At 41.9% G+C, this 17,294-nt stretch overlaps 1 protein-coding gene across 1 annotated transcript in view; it reads right to left on the bottom strand.

Annotated features, from left to right (window-relative positions):
• The window catches only part of ECT2L (epithelial cell transforming 2 like), a gene marked incomplete at both ends in the record, with an annotated part of 59,920 nt that extends 47,855 nt beyond the window's left edge, over nucleotides 1-12,065 (bottom strand). Inside the window, 5 exon segments of the mRNA XM_082668715.1 lie at nucleotides 10,698-10,717; nucleotides 10,721-10,774; nucleotides 10,778-10,810; nucleotides 11,964-11,966; nucleotides 11,970-12,065. Coding sequence (XP_082524841.1) covers nucleotides 10,698-10,717; nucleotides 10,721-10,774; nucleotides 10,778-10,810; nucleotides 11,964-11,966; nucleotides 11,970-12,065 — 206 coding nt within the window.
• Between the last annotated feature and the right edge of the window lie 5,229 nt (nucleotides 12,066-17,294).

Genomic DNA, 17,294 nt, shown 5'->3' with positions numbered 1-17,294 from the left:
AAAAAATCAGTACATGAGGAGCAGAGAACTAGGGTGGTTTGCGGTAATGAAATTGTGGCTCATTGCATTTTAGTTAATGTCGCAAAGTAAGAAATCCGTGAAGAGAAATACCAGCATGTGAGGAGACAATGAAGAAAATGTGTTTCGCTCGTTTGTTGTGACAAAGATAGCTTCATTGGAATAATTCATGATAGTGCCTCGCAGCGCCACGCACAATGTGTGCTTTGCAAAACTAATAAGCTTAGCGATATGGGACTTGAATCTAATTCTCTGCTCTGAAGTTTGTGATAAGAAATAGAAGGACGCTGCCCGAATTGTGATGAAATGGCTGAGGAGCAGATGGGGGAGGTGACCTGGAGAGGGCCGAGTGCCTTTGGCAGAGGTCCCTGCACTCTAGTGGCCGAGGCGGCACCTCCTCGTCTTGTCTGGTGGCTTGGCACACGCTCCATGGCGTGGTAAGGGTCTGTGTTGGGTGGATTTCCACATGGAGGCCAGTGTCACACAGCATAACGACCAGGTCTGGGGTGGACAGAAAATGCAGAACCGTGCGCTGAGCTCTCCAGTGAGTGAGAGCAAAGCTGGTGTGGGTACAGCAATAAGGAGGGTGACTGAAGGGTTTTTTATTTTAAGCTTTAAAAATAATTTGTATATTCTGATTTGTAAATAGTTAAATGGGTACATAAAAGCATAAAAAGTTAGGTTATACTTAGTTGGTACAATTATGGGTGATTGGTAGTTTCCTCTTTTTGCTTATTTAAACTTTCCAGTGTGTCTCCAAAGGCCTGATTTTACCACTGAATGGTAAAAAATGTCTTGTCTATTTCCTACACATCCTTCAGAATCCAGCCTAAATGTCAAGTCCTCAGGGAAGGCTTCCCTGAGCCCCTGGACTAGGTGAGGTCCCAGTTACTTTTCCTTTGTCACTTAGCATCACCGTAGCTATTTCTTTGATATCTATTGGGTTGGCCATGCCTGCCCTTGGGTGGTGGAAAATAAAGGATAATGCATGCACATGGATGTGACATCACTACATGAGTGCAGGATGACTTCCCTTGTGTGATTCTTATTATTATATGGCTTGTGGCCAATGAAGCAGTAGGGTCCTGAGGAAGGAGTAAGAGACTTTCTCTGGAACCAGCATGGCAGATCCAAGTCACGTGGCTGGTAAAAAGCGATTTTTGCAACAATGTAGGTAACACTATAAGGCGATGTTAGTGGGTTGTTTTGGGGTGGTATTTCTGGGGTACTGCCAGAATCCTCTCACCTTCCCAACAGGCTGACCGTTCCTGCTCCCCAAACACTTCCCCGTGGGACGCTACTCTAGCCCACTGAGCCCTGCCTACTCCACGCCGTCTCATATTCTTTGCCGAAACCTGTATCCTTTACACTTGATGTGCACTGAAGTGTAACCTAAGCACTATTTTTGTGTTTCCTTCCTTGCTGACCCTCAAATTTAGTCCTTTTTTGGACTCATTCACCATTTAAAGTCTTTCTCTTCCACTGGACTGGAAGCCCCATAAACAAAAGGTATGGCAGCCGTCTTGTTTGCTGCTCTGTCCCCAGCATCTGGTATGGTGCTTGTAACTTAGCAGGGGGTAAATAGATATGTGTACATTAGAATAAAGAATGTAAAAAAAAAGTTGAAAAACAGGAAGAGAAAATCACTGCTTGTATTAATTTCCTGTTCATTATAACAAATTACCACCAACTTAGTGGCTTAAAACAGTACAAATGTATTCTCTCAGAGTTTTGGAGATCACAAGTCTGAAATCAGTTTCACGGGGCTACAGTCAGGGTGTTGGCAGGGCTGGTTTTTTCCTGCAAGCTCTAAGGGGAGAACTTGTTTTCTTGTCTCGTTCAGGGCCTAGTAGCTGTCTCTATTCCTCAGCTCAGGTCCCCTTTATCTTCAAAACCAGAAGCATAGGATCTTCAAGTCTCTCCATCTCTCCCATCATCACATCATTTTCTCTTCCGACTCTGATGTCTCTTGCGTCCCTTATAAGGATCATTGTGACTATGTTGAGCTCCAGTGATGCAGGATAATCTCCCCAACACAAATTCTTAATCACATCTGCAAAGTCCCTTTGCTGTACAAGATAACACTCATAGGTTCCAGGGATTAGGGCCTGGACATCTTTGGAGACAATTATCCAGTCTACCACAGTGCTCTAACTTCTGAGACATGCAAAACACCCCCACTTATTTCCAGCGGTGCTACGTTGTACCGTCAGATATCCAGTGAGGTGCATGAACATCCCTCTTGTTCCATTTTAGGCCAAGTTTTAGTCTACTAAAATATGAACTTCAGAGGGTAGGGGTCTCTTACACTCTGTTTCGTGTGGAATCCCACTCACCCAGAACTATGCTTGCTATACAGCAGACCCTCGGTAAATATTTGTTGAATGCTGCATGAATAGACTTTAGCTTTTGTCATCCATCATTTACTTCCTCTTCTTTAGATAAAATAACCTCAGTTCCTATTTGGTGGTCCATGTGCTTCTACAGGAGCTGACTTCATTCCTGACTCCACAAAGCACATGGTCAAAGCTAATGAAATTCATGTGGGTCAATCCTGTGGCCACAGCCACTGGCAGGAGGGGCATGGACCCAAACTGGTCCAGAGGGAAACCAAACAGAGAATTCTTTTCTTCTGGACACAAATGAGGAACCATAATAATGACGCCATGACTGCTGAAGGCAGAGCAGAGGGCCAGAAGGAAACAAGTCGTTTCATTGCTGAATCTCTGGATCGAGCTTCAGCTGCAGCCAAACCTACCTATGGGTTTTCCAATTGCATGAGAGTCAAATATTTCTTTTATTATTTGTGTCAAGTTTAAGGTTACTTATAGTGAAACATTCTAAAACCACTAAGAAGTATTGCAAGTGAAACATGAAAAATCTACAGAAACAGAACAAATAATTTTGTTTTGCTAATAGAGAATAGGAGCGATGGGACACTCATACCATCTGTGTTCCAGCCTCCAAGAAGGAGTAGATGAAAAGGTGGAAGAAGCCTTGGGGCCTTTAGGTCACCCAGGCCTTGTGTCTTACCCTTGGCTGGATACCAAATCACCATGGGAACTTAGTAAAAACAGCTTCCTCAGCCCCATCCCAGGTGTTTTGAGCCAAAATGTCTATGGGTGAGGCTCATAGTTCATGTTTTTAACAAACTCCAAGTGACTCTAACGGGTTCACCCTCCTCAACATTGGTGAACTTGACGGCCCACTGGTAGAAGAGGCAGCCTAGCAGATGCTGATGCCAAAGTACAAAGTGTTGAATACATGTATGGTGTCCTTAGGAGAATGTATAATCCTATTTGAAGCCCTGATTTAATTAAACACTTAGACTCTGCATGAGGGTCTGATGCGCTCTCTCCTATGTGTAAAGGACATCAGTCTGACTGCTAAATGCTTTTTGTTTTTCCAAACCTGGCCGGTTCTCTGCTAGATTCTGGAGAGTTGGTATAACAAGAGAAGTGACAACTAGATACATGGACTATTATGGACCATTTTTAAACCTATTTATCTTCCTTTCACTTTCCTTAAATAAGGGAAATCAGGATAGCTCCAGGGTTAGTGAATTCAAGAACTCAGTGTCACTAATGGCCAAGGATTTTCTATATTTTCACTCTGCCTGCTCAGTAATTTGTTTTGGTCCCTCCAACTTGTTCCCTGAGGTGGTTCCCAAATGACTGACTGTTGTGAGCAGAGATCTGCACACAACAGAGATCACAGGCTATAGGGCAGAAGAGGGCATGTCCTTCCCTCTAGTTCCTTTTTAGGTCCCTTTGAGAGTGAAGAAAACTCTCCCAGAAACTCTAGCAGCCACTCTCTTGTGTTTCCTTGGGCCGAATTAATATCTACATGCCCTTTCTAAACCAGACGCATAAAAGAGGATGGAATGACCATGATTCTGTCCAACCCTGACTCACTCTTTGGGGGTCAGTGTGACCCACCACCCCTGAAGTACATGATACCTGAGGGAAAAAAAGGGTTTTGTCAGGAAGATGGAGAGGAATTGGGGAATGGCATGGGTGTGTGGGTGTGTGATGGACAGTGTCTAGCCCACTAAACAGGAATTGGTGCAAGAAGAGGAAGGATCTCTAGCTGCCCAAGCTTCTTTCTGATCTACCCAACCCTTAAAGATGCCTGCCCTTTCCCTTCCCTTCAGAGCACTTACTTATCTCAGTCCTTGCTTCCTGACACTTGAGATACTACATGGGGATATTTCATAAATGGATAAAAGTAGTTTTAATATCTGGTAGTACAACTCTTACTAATCTTTTTCTTTATATTTAAATTTTTCGTAGCTGTTGTAGTCCATTTTCTTTTCCAGATTAGCTTTAGAATCCGTTTCTCAAAGTCCATAAGAAAATGCCATTTTGGGATTTGTACCAAGATTGAATTGAATTGAAAGATTAATGTGGAGAGAATTGGCATCTTGAAACATAGCATATCTATCTATTTACCCAGGGTTTTTTTTTCTACTACCCTTTAATACAAATTTCTAATTTCCTTCATAAGGGTCTTGCACTTATCTTTTTAGTTTTATGCAACACACATAAGGAAGCAGAGCTGAGAGAAGGAAGAGAGTGAGTGAGCCCTGGTAACATTGAATCTAAGGATCTAGCGCAGCCTAAAGTAGACAAATCTTAAGTCAATAAATTCCCTTTTCTTCTTAGGCTGGTTTGAATTCCATTTCTGTTATTTGCACTTGAAAGCATTCTGACCATGACATCAAAAGAATACATAGAGAGGGTAGGACAAAAGATGACAGGCAGTCACCGGGCACTTACTCTGTATGTAATAAGAGCATCCTCCTTCTGCTTCTAAGACTTGCTAGCCGTTTAGGTCTCACAGGGAGCTACGTCTACTCTAATTCTGCCTCAACCCTCCTGAAAATTTCCTAAAGAGATTTTAAAAGACAGAATGGAGACAAATGGTCTCTTAAAACCTTGTCTCCATTTTCCAGTGAACTATCTGTGGATTTGGCCCTTCGCAGAGGGTAAAGGATACTTGGTAGATCTGGAAGCTAACATCATGTCCTTTATGAATGGCTGGTAGTGTCATCAGGGCTGCTACACTTGGGAAGTTGTGCAATGAACAAGTTTAGGAGGTGCCGTTCACACAGCTGATAGAGTGAAATAGCGTCGCCTGGAGGTGTGCGATAGGGCAGGCTTGGGTACTATTACTATGCATAATTCCTTTTGGAATTGCTTTATAGAGGTCTTGAATTAATTAAATAATGAAAAGTCTTCAATGAAGCAAAATATTAGTAATATCTTGTGTTCTAAAACTTGTAATATCTTGAAAAAAATCCTTCCTCTGAGAGAACTACCAAAGGAAAGCTTTGTTCTGAGTACCTTTTTGTTATCATCGTCATTAGGAGTGTTTTACACATCTTCATTCATTCAAACAAGCATTTATTGTGTGGCTACTATGAACCTCGTATTGTTGTAAGTGCTAGGGACAGAAAGAGTTACCAGAAAAAGTCCCTGCCCTCAGGGAGCTACCTTCTAGTGGAATAGGCAGATGGTAAATGAACAAGCAAGTACTACGGTGTATAACATAATGGCAAGTGGAGCTACCATACTGTAAAGAGAAGTGAAACATTACAGAGGGAGAGTAGCAACACTTATAAAACCGGAAGTGAGGACTTCAAGTGCAGGGGCTTTGCCTAATGTAAGCCGGTGACCGTCCTACCACCCACTCTCCCTCTGTCCCCACCTCCACCCAGTAAAACAGCTTCGGGGTTTGGCTTCTCCTTTCAAACTCCAGGATTTCCTTTCTTAGCTTCATCCACCCCTAAAAGCCACCCAACAGCAAATGCTAATATTATATGTGGTTGCCCACGACCATCTGATCTATGTGAAAGGACAGAAATATGTCCAGAATATGGGGCTGAGGGGAGGGAAGAGTCAGGATGACCCACGTTTCCAGACCTGTCTTGGATATTTAGAAAACAGTGGGTCTCTGAATACTCCCCTCTCCCCTCCACCACCTCCACACAGAAATGTCCTTCTTTCACATGGACGTCAGTAACTCAGCGTGATGTAGCTGTTCTATATTTAAGGTTAATCTAGAAGTGTGTTGTCTCTGAAAAATTTATGTACCAGATTTCCTCAGAAATTACAATCGAGATAAACATCCTCAACTGAGCCCTCTCAGGGGCTGCAGGGAAGATGGGGTGGGTGTACTGTGGCGAGAGTGCGGGACGGCGGTGTTCCCTCTTAACTATACATGGGTTGGTATGTTTTTTGGTACATTTTTCTGCCCTCCAACCCCCCTTCCAGGTGACTCTGATGGAGACAAGCAACAAGAGCTAATCCTTGTTCGGTGGTGATCTCCCTCTCCCTACACACACACACACACACACACACACACACACACACACACACACACAATCCATCCATGTCTTAGGACTGCAGTTACATGAATCATGAATGTTGCCCCACCCACCAGGAAAAGCTACAAGTTTGAACAGCTCCAGCCCCGTAATGAAAGGCCTTTGTAGGAGGCATTACCTCTTGCTGAACAGAAGCAGTTTGAAACCGGTCCCACCAGTGTGACTAGGAGACTGATTCAATCTTCTCATAGGTTTCTTCAAGTGTGGCAGACACAAACAGCCCAGTTTCCTTTAAGGAGTCACAGGAAAGGTCAGCCTACTCAAGTGGCAGGGGGACAACACCACTGGAAACCGTCAGACGTGTGGACAGATAAGCATAATGTACAGTGAAAATGCCACGATAGAGGTTTGTAAAAATGATGGGGGTGAAAGATGAGCAGGAAAGGCTTCCCAGTGGAGGTGACATTTAAGTTGAAGTGAGAGGGAGAACTTGCCAGAGGGAAGGTTTAAGAAGATGAACCTTTGAAAAATGTCTTAAATATTATAAAACTCCATTTAAGAAAATTTCCAAAGTCTTAACAATATGGAATATTTATTAGGATAGAAAAGAAAAATCTTAGATATTTGAATATATCTCATAGAGATTAAGAAGAAACTTTTAATGAAAACTGTGACAACATATTTCTGACTGGTACTTCAATATCCTGTTTAAGCTTTATAACTGCCTGAATTAAAACAAAGTTATTCAGAAATTATAAAACAAAGCATCTAAAACAATGGCTTCTCTGTCTGAAAAGCAAGGTATTGCACAAATATAGCTGAGCTTACATGCAAAGATTTCAGGCATTCGAATAATGCTAAATTCTTTCTTTTATTCACAAGCTTATTCATAGTTATGGGGGAACAGGGACTAGAGGAGTAAATATAATTCAGAAAAAACACTTAATAATTAAAAGTTGATTGCAGTGCTACCATTTGATCCAGCAATTCCATTTCTAGTTATATACCTAAAAGAAGTAAAGCATCCATATAGAAAGACTTATACACAGTTGTTCATAGCAGCATTACTTACAGTAGCCAAAATGTGGAAACTACCCAAATGGCCATCAACTGATGAGTGGATAAATAAAATGTGGCATATCTACACTGTGGAATATTATTTGGCAATAAAAGGAAAGTCTTGATATATGCTATAAAACAGGTGAACTAAAGGCCACATATTGTATGATTCCATTTATATGAAAAGTCTGGAATAGGCAAATTTATAGAGAAATAAAATAGATTAGTGGTTGTGCAGGGCTGGAATTGAGCGGGATTGGAATGGGAAGTGATTGCTAATAGATAGGGGGTTTCTTTTGTGGGTGATGAAAATGTTCTAAACTTAAATTGTGGTGGTGGTTGCACAACTCTGTGAATGTACTAAAACCAGGGGTCCCCAACCCCTGGGTCATCAACCGGTACCAGTCCATGGCCTGTTAGGAAGCAGGCCGCACAGCAGGAGGAGAGCGGAGGGCAAGTGAGCAAAGCTTCATCTGCCGCTCCCCATTGCTCCCCATTGCTCACATTACTGCCTGAAACACCACAACCCCAGCCCTGGAAAAACTGTCTTCCACGAAACCGGTCCCTGGTGCCAAAAAGCTTGGGGACCCCTGCTAAAATCATTGAACTGTGTCCTTTAAATGCATGAATTTTATGTGTGTGAATTACATCTCAATAAAGATGCTTTAAAATTTTATTGCATTAACTTTAGGCTAAAAATGAAAATAAGTTGGGCTTTTAGATTGGGTTAAAATCAAGCACAGCTCAAACTGGATTAGACCATCTGCACATGGTGTCTTCAGCTGTCAGTAAGAAGCAAGAAATGGCTGACCAAAAGAGATGGCAGGAAGTCATGTAAGAAAGACTTCATCCAGACTGTGGGGAATGACCTGATGGATGTTCAACAACAAAAACCACCACTACAAATTAAAGATCCTGGTTTCAGGATGCCAAACCCAGAGACCAGAAATTGACATACAACTTCCCCCGAAATTAGTAGCCCAGAACATGTAATAACAGCTTCATGGGACTATGAAATACATATAACTCTGCAGAAACACAGCTGCTGTCAAACAAAGCAGCGTAATTTCACTTAACAGGTTAGTTCCATATCCTTCTCCCACAGAAAGAAGAATTCAGGTGCCAGACAGTGAATGAAGTTTCCAGTGAAAAAATGTCAGGCCTACTGTTGATGAGCCTCAAAATATACCACAAGATCACTAATGACCTCCAGTGGTTACAACTAAAATTGCTCGGTTTGTGATACATGAGACTAGAACAGGATGGCCCACAAAGCAATTATGGATAAAGGGTTTGGTCTCTTATTTTCTTATCTTGAAAGCTGCAAAATTGAAGTCAAAGGAAGCCTACCCAATGACTACCATAAAAATCTCCCTTCCTCCTGATTTTTTTTTTTTAATATACATTTATTTATTTTTGGCTGCGTTGGGTCTTTGTTGCTGTGCATGGGCTTTTCTCTAGTTGCGGCGAGCAAGGGCTACTCTTCAATGCGATGCGCGGGTTTCTCATTGCGGTGGCTTCTCTTGTTGCAGAGCACAGGCTCTAGGCACGTGGGCTTCAGTAGTTGTGGCACGTGGGCTCAGTAGCTGTGGCTTGCGGGCTGTAGAGTGCAGGCTCGGTAGTTGTGGCGCACGGGCTTAGTTGCTCTGCGGCATGTGGAATCTTCCCGGACCAGGGCTCAAACCTGTGTCCCCTGCATTGGCAGCCAGATTCTTAACCACTGCTCCACCAGGGAAGTCCCCTCCTGATTTTTAAGCATTGACTGAAGAGCCTCTTTGTCTGTGGCCTGTCTTTGCAGCCTCTTTTGACATGCCTGGAAGATGGCTGTCTCCCTCCAGTGACTTGGTGACTCCATCAGGGATAATCCACTAGGAGCCCCACGGATGCAGAGAAAGCGGACGATGGAGAAGGTGCGTTCGTAGGTAGGAGAGATGAAATGACTGTGTGAAAGTGTAAGAAAGACTGAGAGAAGCAGGTATTGTAAACTAAAATTACCCAATTTGGTCTTGCACAACTCTTGACACTTTTTGGTGAATATCTAAGAAGTTTGAGGGTTAGCCTGTCCCCCAAGCCCCACCACCAGGTTGTAGTGAAAGCAGCCCCAAAGGATGCCCTACCTGGAGTTTCACTGAACAAACTTTAGTAAATAAGCCCAAACCACTTCATACAGCCTCCTCTGTAGGCCTGACAAAATCCCAGCTCTCTGCCTTTTGGGTGAAAGATTCATTCAACTGAGAAAGAACAATGTTCCATGAACAGGATTCTATTACTATCCTTTTTGTTGGCCTCAGGCTACCAGAAAACCCCCAGTCAGACACGGCCATGTTTTGGAGATGAAACCATCCTTAATAAGCACCAACTGGCCTGGCTGGATTCTTCAGACAGGTCCAGGCCTGCCGGAGGGCTCTCTGGAATATTTTGGTCAGTCCACATATCTGAATACCTTTAATTTCACCAAAGACAGGCCATTTCTAGCATTCAACCAGCATGTTAACAAGACACTAGTTGCTCTGATAATAACTAATATCTAATATTTGCTATGCTAATTAGCAAAGTGTCTGGTAATAACTAAAACACTGTGACCTTTCCAATACAGTGCTAGCTAATCACCCCTAGAGTACTAACTCTTGATCAGAACACTAGCTGCCCCTGGGTGTAATTTCAACTAACACTTTCACATGTCACACCAGCCATGCTGGAGTATTTTGAAATAAATTACAGAGATAATAGGATGCAAGGGAAAGAATAAGAAGAACCAGGACTTAACGGCAATCAGTGACCACTGCCATATGAGTCTTACCCATATTCCTAAATGCTGCTGCCACTGTCATTTCTCAGATATTTTTTGGATCCATTCATTCATGTAACAAATATTTCGGAGTACCTACTTCAAATATCTTATCTGTCTGAGAGTTCCAAGGAGAATTTAATATACTAAGAGAATGTTAAAAATTCATTGGCTGGGGCTTCCCTGGTGGCTCAGTGGTTGAGAGTCCGCCTGCCGATGCAGGGGACACGGGTTTGTGCCCCGGGCCGGGAAGATCCCACATGCCGCGGAGTGGCTGGGCCTGTGAGCCATGGCCGCTGAGCCTGTGCGTCTGGAGCCTGTGCGTGTGGAGCCTGTGCTCTGCAATGGTAGGGGCCGCAACGGTGAGAGGCCCTCGTACCACACACACACAAAAAAAATCAGTTGCTTTTTTTCTGTAGAAAAAAAGAAACTCTTAAAAGTTATGTGAACATTTTATGATATTTTATTTTCTTTAAGATAATTACATCATTAGGCTACATTTACCTTAATTGTAATTTAGTGCATCATAAAAAAATCGTGAATAAGAATTCTTGATGTTGCTTGTTAGTCCAGAGGTCAAATCAATGACTTATAAGAGCAACTCTTTCCTGAAAGAGCGATAAGGGAGAGGAAATGACATTTTCCTTTACAGTTCAATATGTTCTTAGTTGCTAAGCAATCCATAGGCAACCTAACAACCTCACAGCTAATATTTGCATTGCACGTTACAGTTCACAAAGCACTTTCACATATGTAGTAAGGGTCTCTCCCTTCAGCTTAAACTCCTTTTATCTGGGGATGCAGGCAAGCCCAGGCTTGTTGGGTGGGCTGGTGGGAAAGGCTGGCAGGGATGTAATTGCAGAGGGGCTCAAGGAGGGCCCAAAGAGATACTGGATCCTCACTATTGTTTCCACCTAAGCTAATGTGGTCCGGGAAACAGATCCCAAACATTTCATCTTGAAAACACATACTGGCTACTTGCTTAATTGTGAAAACAGGGCCATGTGAAGTAGGTGTGATTTTACTAACCCACAGTCCTACCTCTTCATAGCACCCACCAAAAGGAAAGTTAGTAAATTTTGCTGAAGAGCCATTGTTAGGAGTGTCTCCATGAAAGACATACACCAGGACCAGCGTCCCCCCAAACCAGGACTTCAGTCCAGCTTGGCTCAGAGGACATATATAAACCCACTGTCTTTATTACTAGTCAGGCTTTGGTCCCAGCCCATCTGGTCTCCTTCCCTTGTGAATGCGCCTGGACCACGCAGGAGCTCTGAGGACCCAGGCAGCCCCCTTTTCCAAGAAGGTCTGGCAGAGCTGCCTGGGCCATTCCAGTGACTACTTCCTGCGTTATCTTTCAAAGGAGGGGCATCCCCTGGCCCCAGGGAACCATGCAGTTGGCACAAGAGGGAAGAGAGAATGAAAGAAACACATATCAACACTCTCCACACCAAAATACCACCAAAGCACCTTCTCTTGTCTCCTCCCCCTTACAGCAACCAGGATGTGTCCTGGAGGTTTCTGTTTCATCTCTGGAGGTGCTGACAGGGCAAAAGTGGGAGCAGCTCTTGCACCTCCCATAAGATTGGAGTCGTGGACTGGGGTGAGGAGAGACTGTCTTTGGGGTAGGTTTATTTTTGTTTAAAGTGACTCAAAAACTAAGTTCTTTACAAGTATTTATTTTATTTTAAATATGGCAACATGAGACCCAATATATCACAGTAAAATTCACCTTAGAAAGCTTGTCTTATTCTAGAGTATGTGACTCACCTGTCAATTTAATGACTTGTTGCTAAAAGGTGTCCAGGCACTGAATCTTGTGTGGAAGCTCTCCATTTCCAAGCTTTCCCTGGGAGAATTCCCAGCTGACATCTCAGCAAATTATTTTCGTCCACACCTAGAACATCCAGTATATTAATGTTGTCCATATAGGAATAATAGAATTACAGCAATTCATTTACATATATTTGTTTATATAGATACAATTAGAGCAATTCATATATATATATCCATACAAATATACACAGAGAGTTCATGAACTCTAAATCATTGCGATTATTCTCTCCTCAACTACCTGGACCCAAATGTGAATCCAAACCAGAGCTGTTTTTTACTTGGCTGGCAAAATGACTCAGAAATTGGAATGATTCTTTATCAGCCATAAATACTGAATTTTTCTTTCTCTGGAAAGCAAGAATCTGAAGGGCTCAAAGGGGGCGCCCCCACTCCCACCCCAGTACCTAGCTTTTGAGGACATAAGTCAAAAAGGATATAGAAGAAAAAGTTAGGCTAATATATTAATGATTTATTGCTGCATAGCAAATTACCCTAAAACTTAACAGCTCAAAACAACAAACTCTTCTTATTATCTCAAGTTCCTGAGGGTCGGGAATCCAGGCACAATCTAGTAGGGTACAGTATTGTTAGTCTACTAGGGCTGCCATTACAAAACACCACAGACTGGGCGGCCTGAACAACAGAAATTTGTTTTCTCACAGTTCTGGAGGCCGAAAGTCCAAGATCAGCATTGTTGTTTCTGGTGAGGCCTCGCTTCCTATCGTGCAGGCAGCAGTCTTCCTGCTGTGTTCTCACAAGGCCTTCATTCTGAGCACACACGGGGTGGGGTGCAGGAGGCACTCTGGTATCTCTTCTTCTTCTTCTTATAAGGATACCAGTCCTATTGGATTAAGGCCCCCAACCCTATAACCTCATTTAACTTTTATTACTTCTTTATAGGCTCCACCTCCAAATGTAGTCACATCGGGGGTGGGGGCTTCAACATATGGATCTAGGGGTGGGGGGACACAATTCAGTACATACCAGGTACCTCTCCTTCAAAATCTCCCATAGGCTGCAATCATTGTGTTGGCCAGGACTCCAGCCCCATCTGAAGGATCTGAAGCTCATTCATGTGGCTGTGACCAGGATTCAGTTGTTCGTGGACTGTTGGGTGGAGGAATCCTTTGCTTTCCTTGCCAGATGGGCTTCTCCATAGCGCAGTTCACATGGCAGCTGGCTTCCATCAGAGGAAGCAAATGAAAAAGCAAGAGAGGGCACACAAGAGGGAAGCCACAGTCTCTTTGTAACCTAACCTCAGAATTGGTATCCCATCACTTTTGCTCTGTTCTATTAGGTAAAAGCAAGTCACTACGTCTGGCCCATACTCCAGGGGAGAGGATTACACAAGAGCGCAGATAGTAATACAATCTACCACAGTTCACCCTTTGGATCAGTTCCCTTCCTTTCCCACATGCAGAACACGCTCATCCACGCCTTAAAGCAGACAACCCCAAAGTTCGATCTCATCAGTATTTTGAGCTTAGATCCCAGGAGATAGAAATGATTCATAACAGCCTCTACAGACCCAGATATACCTACTCTTGATCTCGAGAACTCTGAACTAAAAAGAGAAGCTATCTGGTACCAGCTCCTACACACAATATATATAATGGTAGAACAGGAAAAGGATAACTACAATAAATATTCCCATTTGTAAAGGAGAAGAACGATATATAAAAGAGTTAATCCGTAGCAGTTCTGAGATCCTGCTGTAGAAGGCTGGAACCCAGTTATCATTTTTAGTTTCAAACAATCACATTCTCTTTTATACCGTGTAGGTAACGCCTTTGACAAAATGGCTTTCTCAATATCTATCTCAAGTTATTTGATTCCAGGCAGTGCTATGTGCCACAATTGTTTAGAGACTTGTCTCTCTCTCTCTCTCTCAATTTAATTGCAAGTAGTTTGAGCCTATCAGACTTTCCTTAGGAAGAGCCAAACCCTAAGTCTCCCCTCTTTGAGATATTTTCCCAGCGTGAAAGTATTTGCTGGGTACCACCTTATTCCATTCAGAGATCCTAACAATGGTGTGACAACCATACTCTTCCTGACTTGGTCTTTGCCGCTAGGCAGAGTTTTAAGCAGACTTTTTTGCTCAAAGGACTTCTCTGTTGCTTCTTAACTAGTTGAACATGTGAATCAGTTGCACCTTCCAAGCTTGCAAAACCCTGAGTTTTTTGGTTGTCTCTGATTTCCTTTTCATTCCTGCTTGCAAACCAGCCAAATATTTTCTGAGCTCCTTTAATTCTTGTAGTACCTTGGCAAATGCAGCCAGTAGAAATGAACACATTCTAATAACAGTCATTTTCTACCTCTTTGTATAAAGTACAAGCTCATTAGGTATGTAATATGCCTTTTAAGCTATTCTAGACTATACTTTTATACATTTTTTTGGTAACATGGATTGCTGACTGTCCAAGTCTCCAATAACAATTTCATGCTGCCAGACTGGATGTTAATGTCACATAATTTGGAATGTATTGATGTTGGTATGGCAGCACCTTACTCCTGGAACCAATATTTGTATCTACCAAACATTTAAGGAAGAAATAACAAACTTATTCCAGAGAATAGAAAAAGTGGTAATTATTTCCAGGTCCTTCAATGAAGTCAGCATAACCTTAACACCAAAACCCAACAAGAACCTTATAAGAGAGGAATATTATAGGTTTATTACCATAAACATAGGTCCAAAAATCCTAGTCAAAATATTAGAACACCAAACCCAGCAATGTATTAAAAATGTTAATATATCACCAGCAAGTTGGAATGTAAATTTGATTTGATATTACAAAATCAATGCACTTCTCATCATTAATAAAACAAAGGAGAAAATCATGAAAATCTCAGTAGATACAAAAAGTGCATTTGATAAGATTCAACTCCCATTCATAACAAAAAAAATCTTACCAACCTAGAACTAGAAGAAACTTCCTAATCCAAATTAGGACATATTATAAGAAACTAGCAAACATTAAACTTAATAGTAAAATGTTGAAACTTTCCTTATAATTGCCACTACCATCTTTATTCAATATTGTTCTGGAATTCTGTCCAATGTAATAAAGCAAGAAAATTAAATTATAATCATTGAAAAGGAAAAAACTGTCATTATTTATTAGTGGCATAATTATATGTAGAAAATACTGAAGAATTTACAGGTAAATTGTCAGATTTAATGCATGTTTAGGAAGGTTGCTATACACAAGGTCAACATAAAAAACCTGTATTTCTGTATACTAACAACAAATTTTTATTAAAAAACAGTATGTCATTTATAATAACTTTTAAAAATCCAATTTAAATCAGAGGTACAAATGTTCCACATAGAATACTAAAAATTTTATCAAGAGAAATTTTTAAAGATCTAAGTAACAGTAATGTCTATATAGATGTTTAGTTGTACCAAATTAATCTATTAATCAAAACCCAGCAGTGGGGTGGGGTGTTTGTGTGCACGTGTGTGTGTGTGTGTGTGTGTGTGTGTTTGACAAACTAATTATGAAATATGTATGAAAATGCAAAGGGTCAAGAACAGCAAAGACAACTTTAAAAAGAATAAAGTAATAAGACTTACTCTACATGGTATCAGGACTTATTTACTATAAAGTTAGTGTAAATAGACCATGAGATATTGGCATAAGAATAGACAAATAAACCAGTTGAGTCCAGAAACAGACTCGCAAATATATCTCACTAGATTTATGACACTAGTGGCGCTGCAGAATAGTAGGAATGGAAGATTCTAGTCAGCAACACATGGAGTAGAACCACTGCATTCCGTTAGGCCCAGCTGATCCTCAGAATCATAACAGTAAAAGATTGTTTTAAGCCACTAGAGTTTGGAGCATTTTGTCATTCAGCAATAAAAACTGATAGAAAAAATTCATACCTGGAAGTAGAGTATTGCCATAACATAACTTAAAGCATATGGCAATGATGTCGAAAAAGAGCAGCAAGTGGAAATTGGAAGGGTGGTGAGGAGACTGTCAGTGGAGCCTAGAAGAACAGTGAAGTTGCTAAGAAAGGCTAGAAAAAGGATCACCTGTGTTATGTAGCAGTGGAATGTTTAGTAACACTGTTGCCTGCATTAATGTGGACAATAGGAAATCTACCAAGGAATGTGCAGACCTGGCTAAAGAGATTCCAAGCAGGATATAGAACGTTCTGACTGGCTTCTTAGCTGAATATGATACAATAAGAGAGACATGAACTGACCTGAAAATCTAGTTTTTTAGCAGAATCTAACAGAAATAAAGAACAGTACAGTACAGTACAGTATCTCCAGCCAGCAAAAAGTCTCAAAGTAATAAATGGCTTCATTTCAAAGACCTCCTTGATAAGGTCTTTGAAAGGTTTAAGGTGGTGTGTCTCATAGACCCTCTCATTTAGAAAATAAAAGAGTTCCTAAGAGTCTTAGAGACTTTGTCCCACAGCACCCTGATTCATATCCCAAGGCAGCCAGGGGCCTATCTCAAAGGGATTTGTGGATGCAGCCTTTGTTGAAGAGAATGGATTATAATAAGATACACAGAAAACCCACAAAATTGTCAAGAAGATTGTTCTGGTGAAAGCATGACCAGCTTGAAATAAAAGGGACTGAGAAGGCCTGAAATAGTCTCTGAGCCTCCAACTTTCTACAGGTAAGAAGCAGGCTGAGAAAGCTTTGCAACTGCAACCACAGATAATTTCTTATTGAGAAAGATGGGTGACGCAGAGGACAGAGCGAAGAGTCAGTAGTGCAGAGCCAAGAGAAGCTGAGATCAATGGATCAGGAGATTACTCCCAGGGAGTAGACCTGGACCATAATCAAGGAATCATCAGGACAACTGGTCTGGCTGAATTTCAGAATTGCTGTGGACCAGAAACTGCCATGTGACTTGTTTCCTGCCTTTGTGAATAGGAAAGACTGCTGTGGTTACCCTTTTTGTGTTTCACTAGTGTAATCTAGGTGTCTGGGAGACAGCTAAACTCACAGGTCTCCAGTTCAAGAGCAGCGACAGACAAGGAGCCTCACTTGCAATTGGGCCTGATGCAGATCACGAGAGACTGGACTTCTAGACTGATACCATAATTGGATGAGACCTTGGGTGTCTTGGGATGGGGTAAATGCATTCTGCTTGTGAAAGGCATGTGAATTTTTGTGACCAGAGGAAGCAACGTGGTATACTGTCTGTACATATGGCCAGGAATGATTGCTCCCATCCAGTTCTCCCATCAAGAAGTGGGGTCTTATTGCCCTTCCTCCCCACAAATCTGTAC

This window comes from Grampus griseus (assembly GCF_964374135.1).
Source record: "Grampus griseus genome assembly, chromosome: 13".
Taxonomy (NCBI): Eukaryota; Metazoa; Chordata; class Mammalia; order Artiodactyla; family Delphinidae; genus Grampus; species Grampus griseus.
The sequence above is the reverse complement of the archived record's forward strand: the minus strand, read 5'-3'. Positions and strand labels throughout refer to the sequence as shown.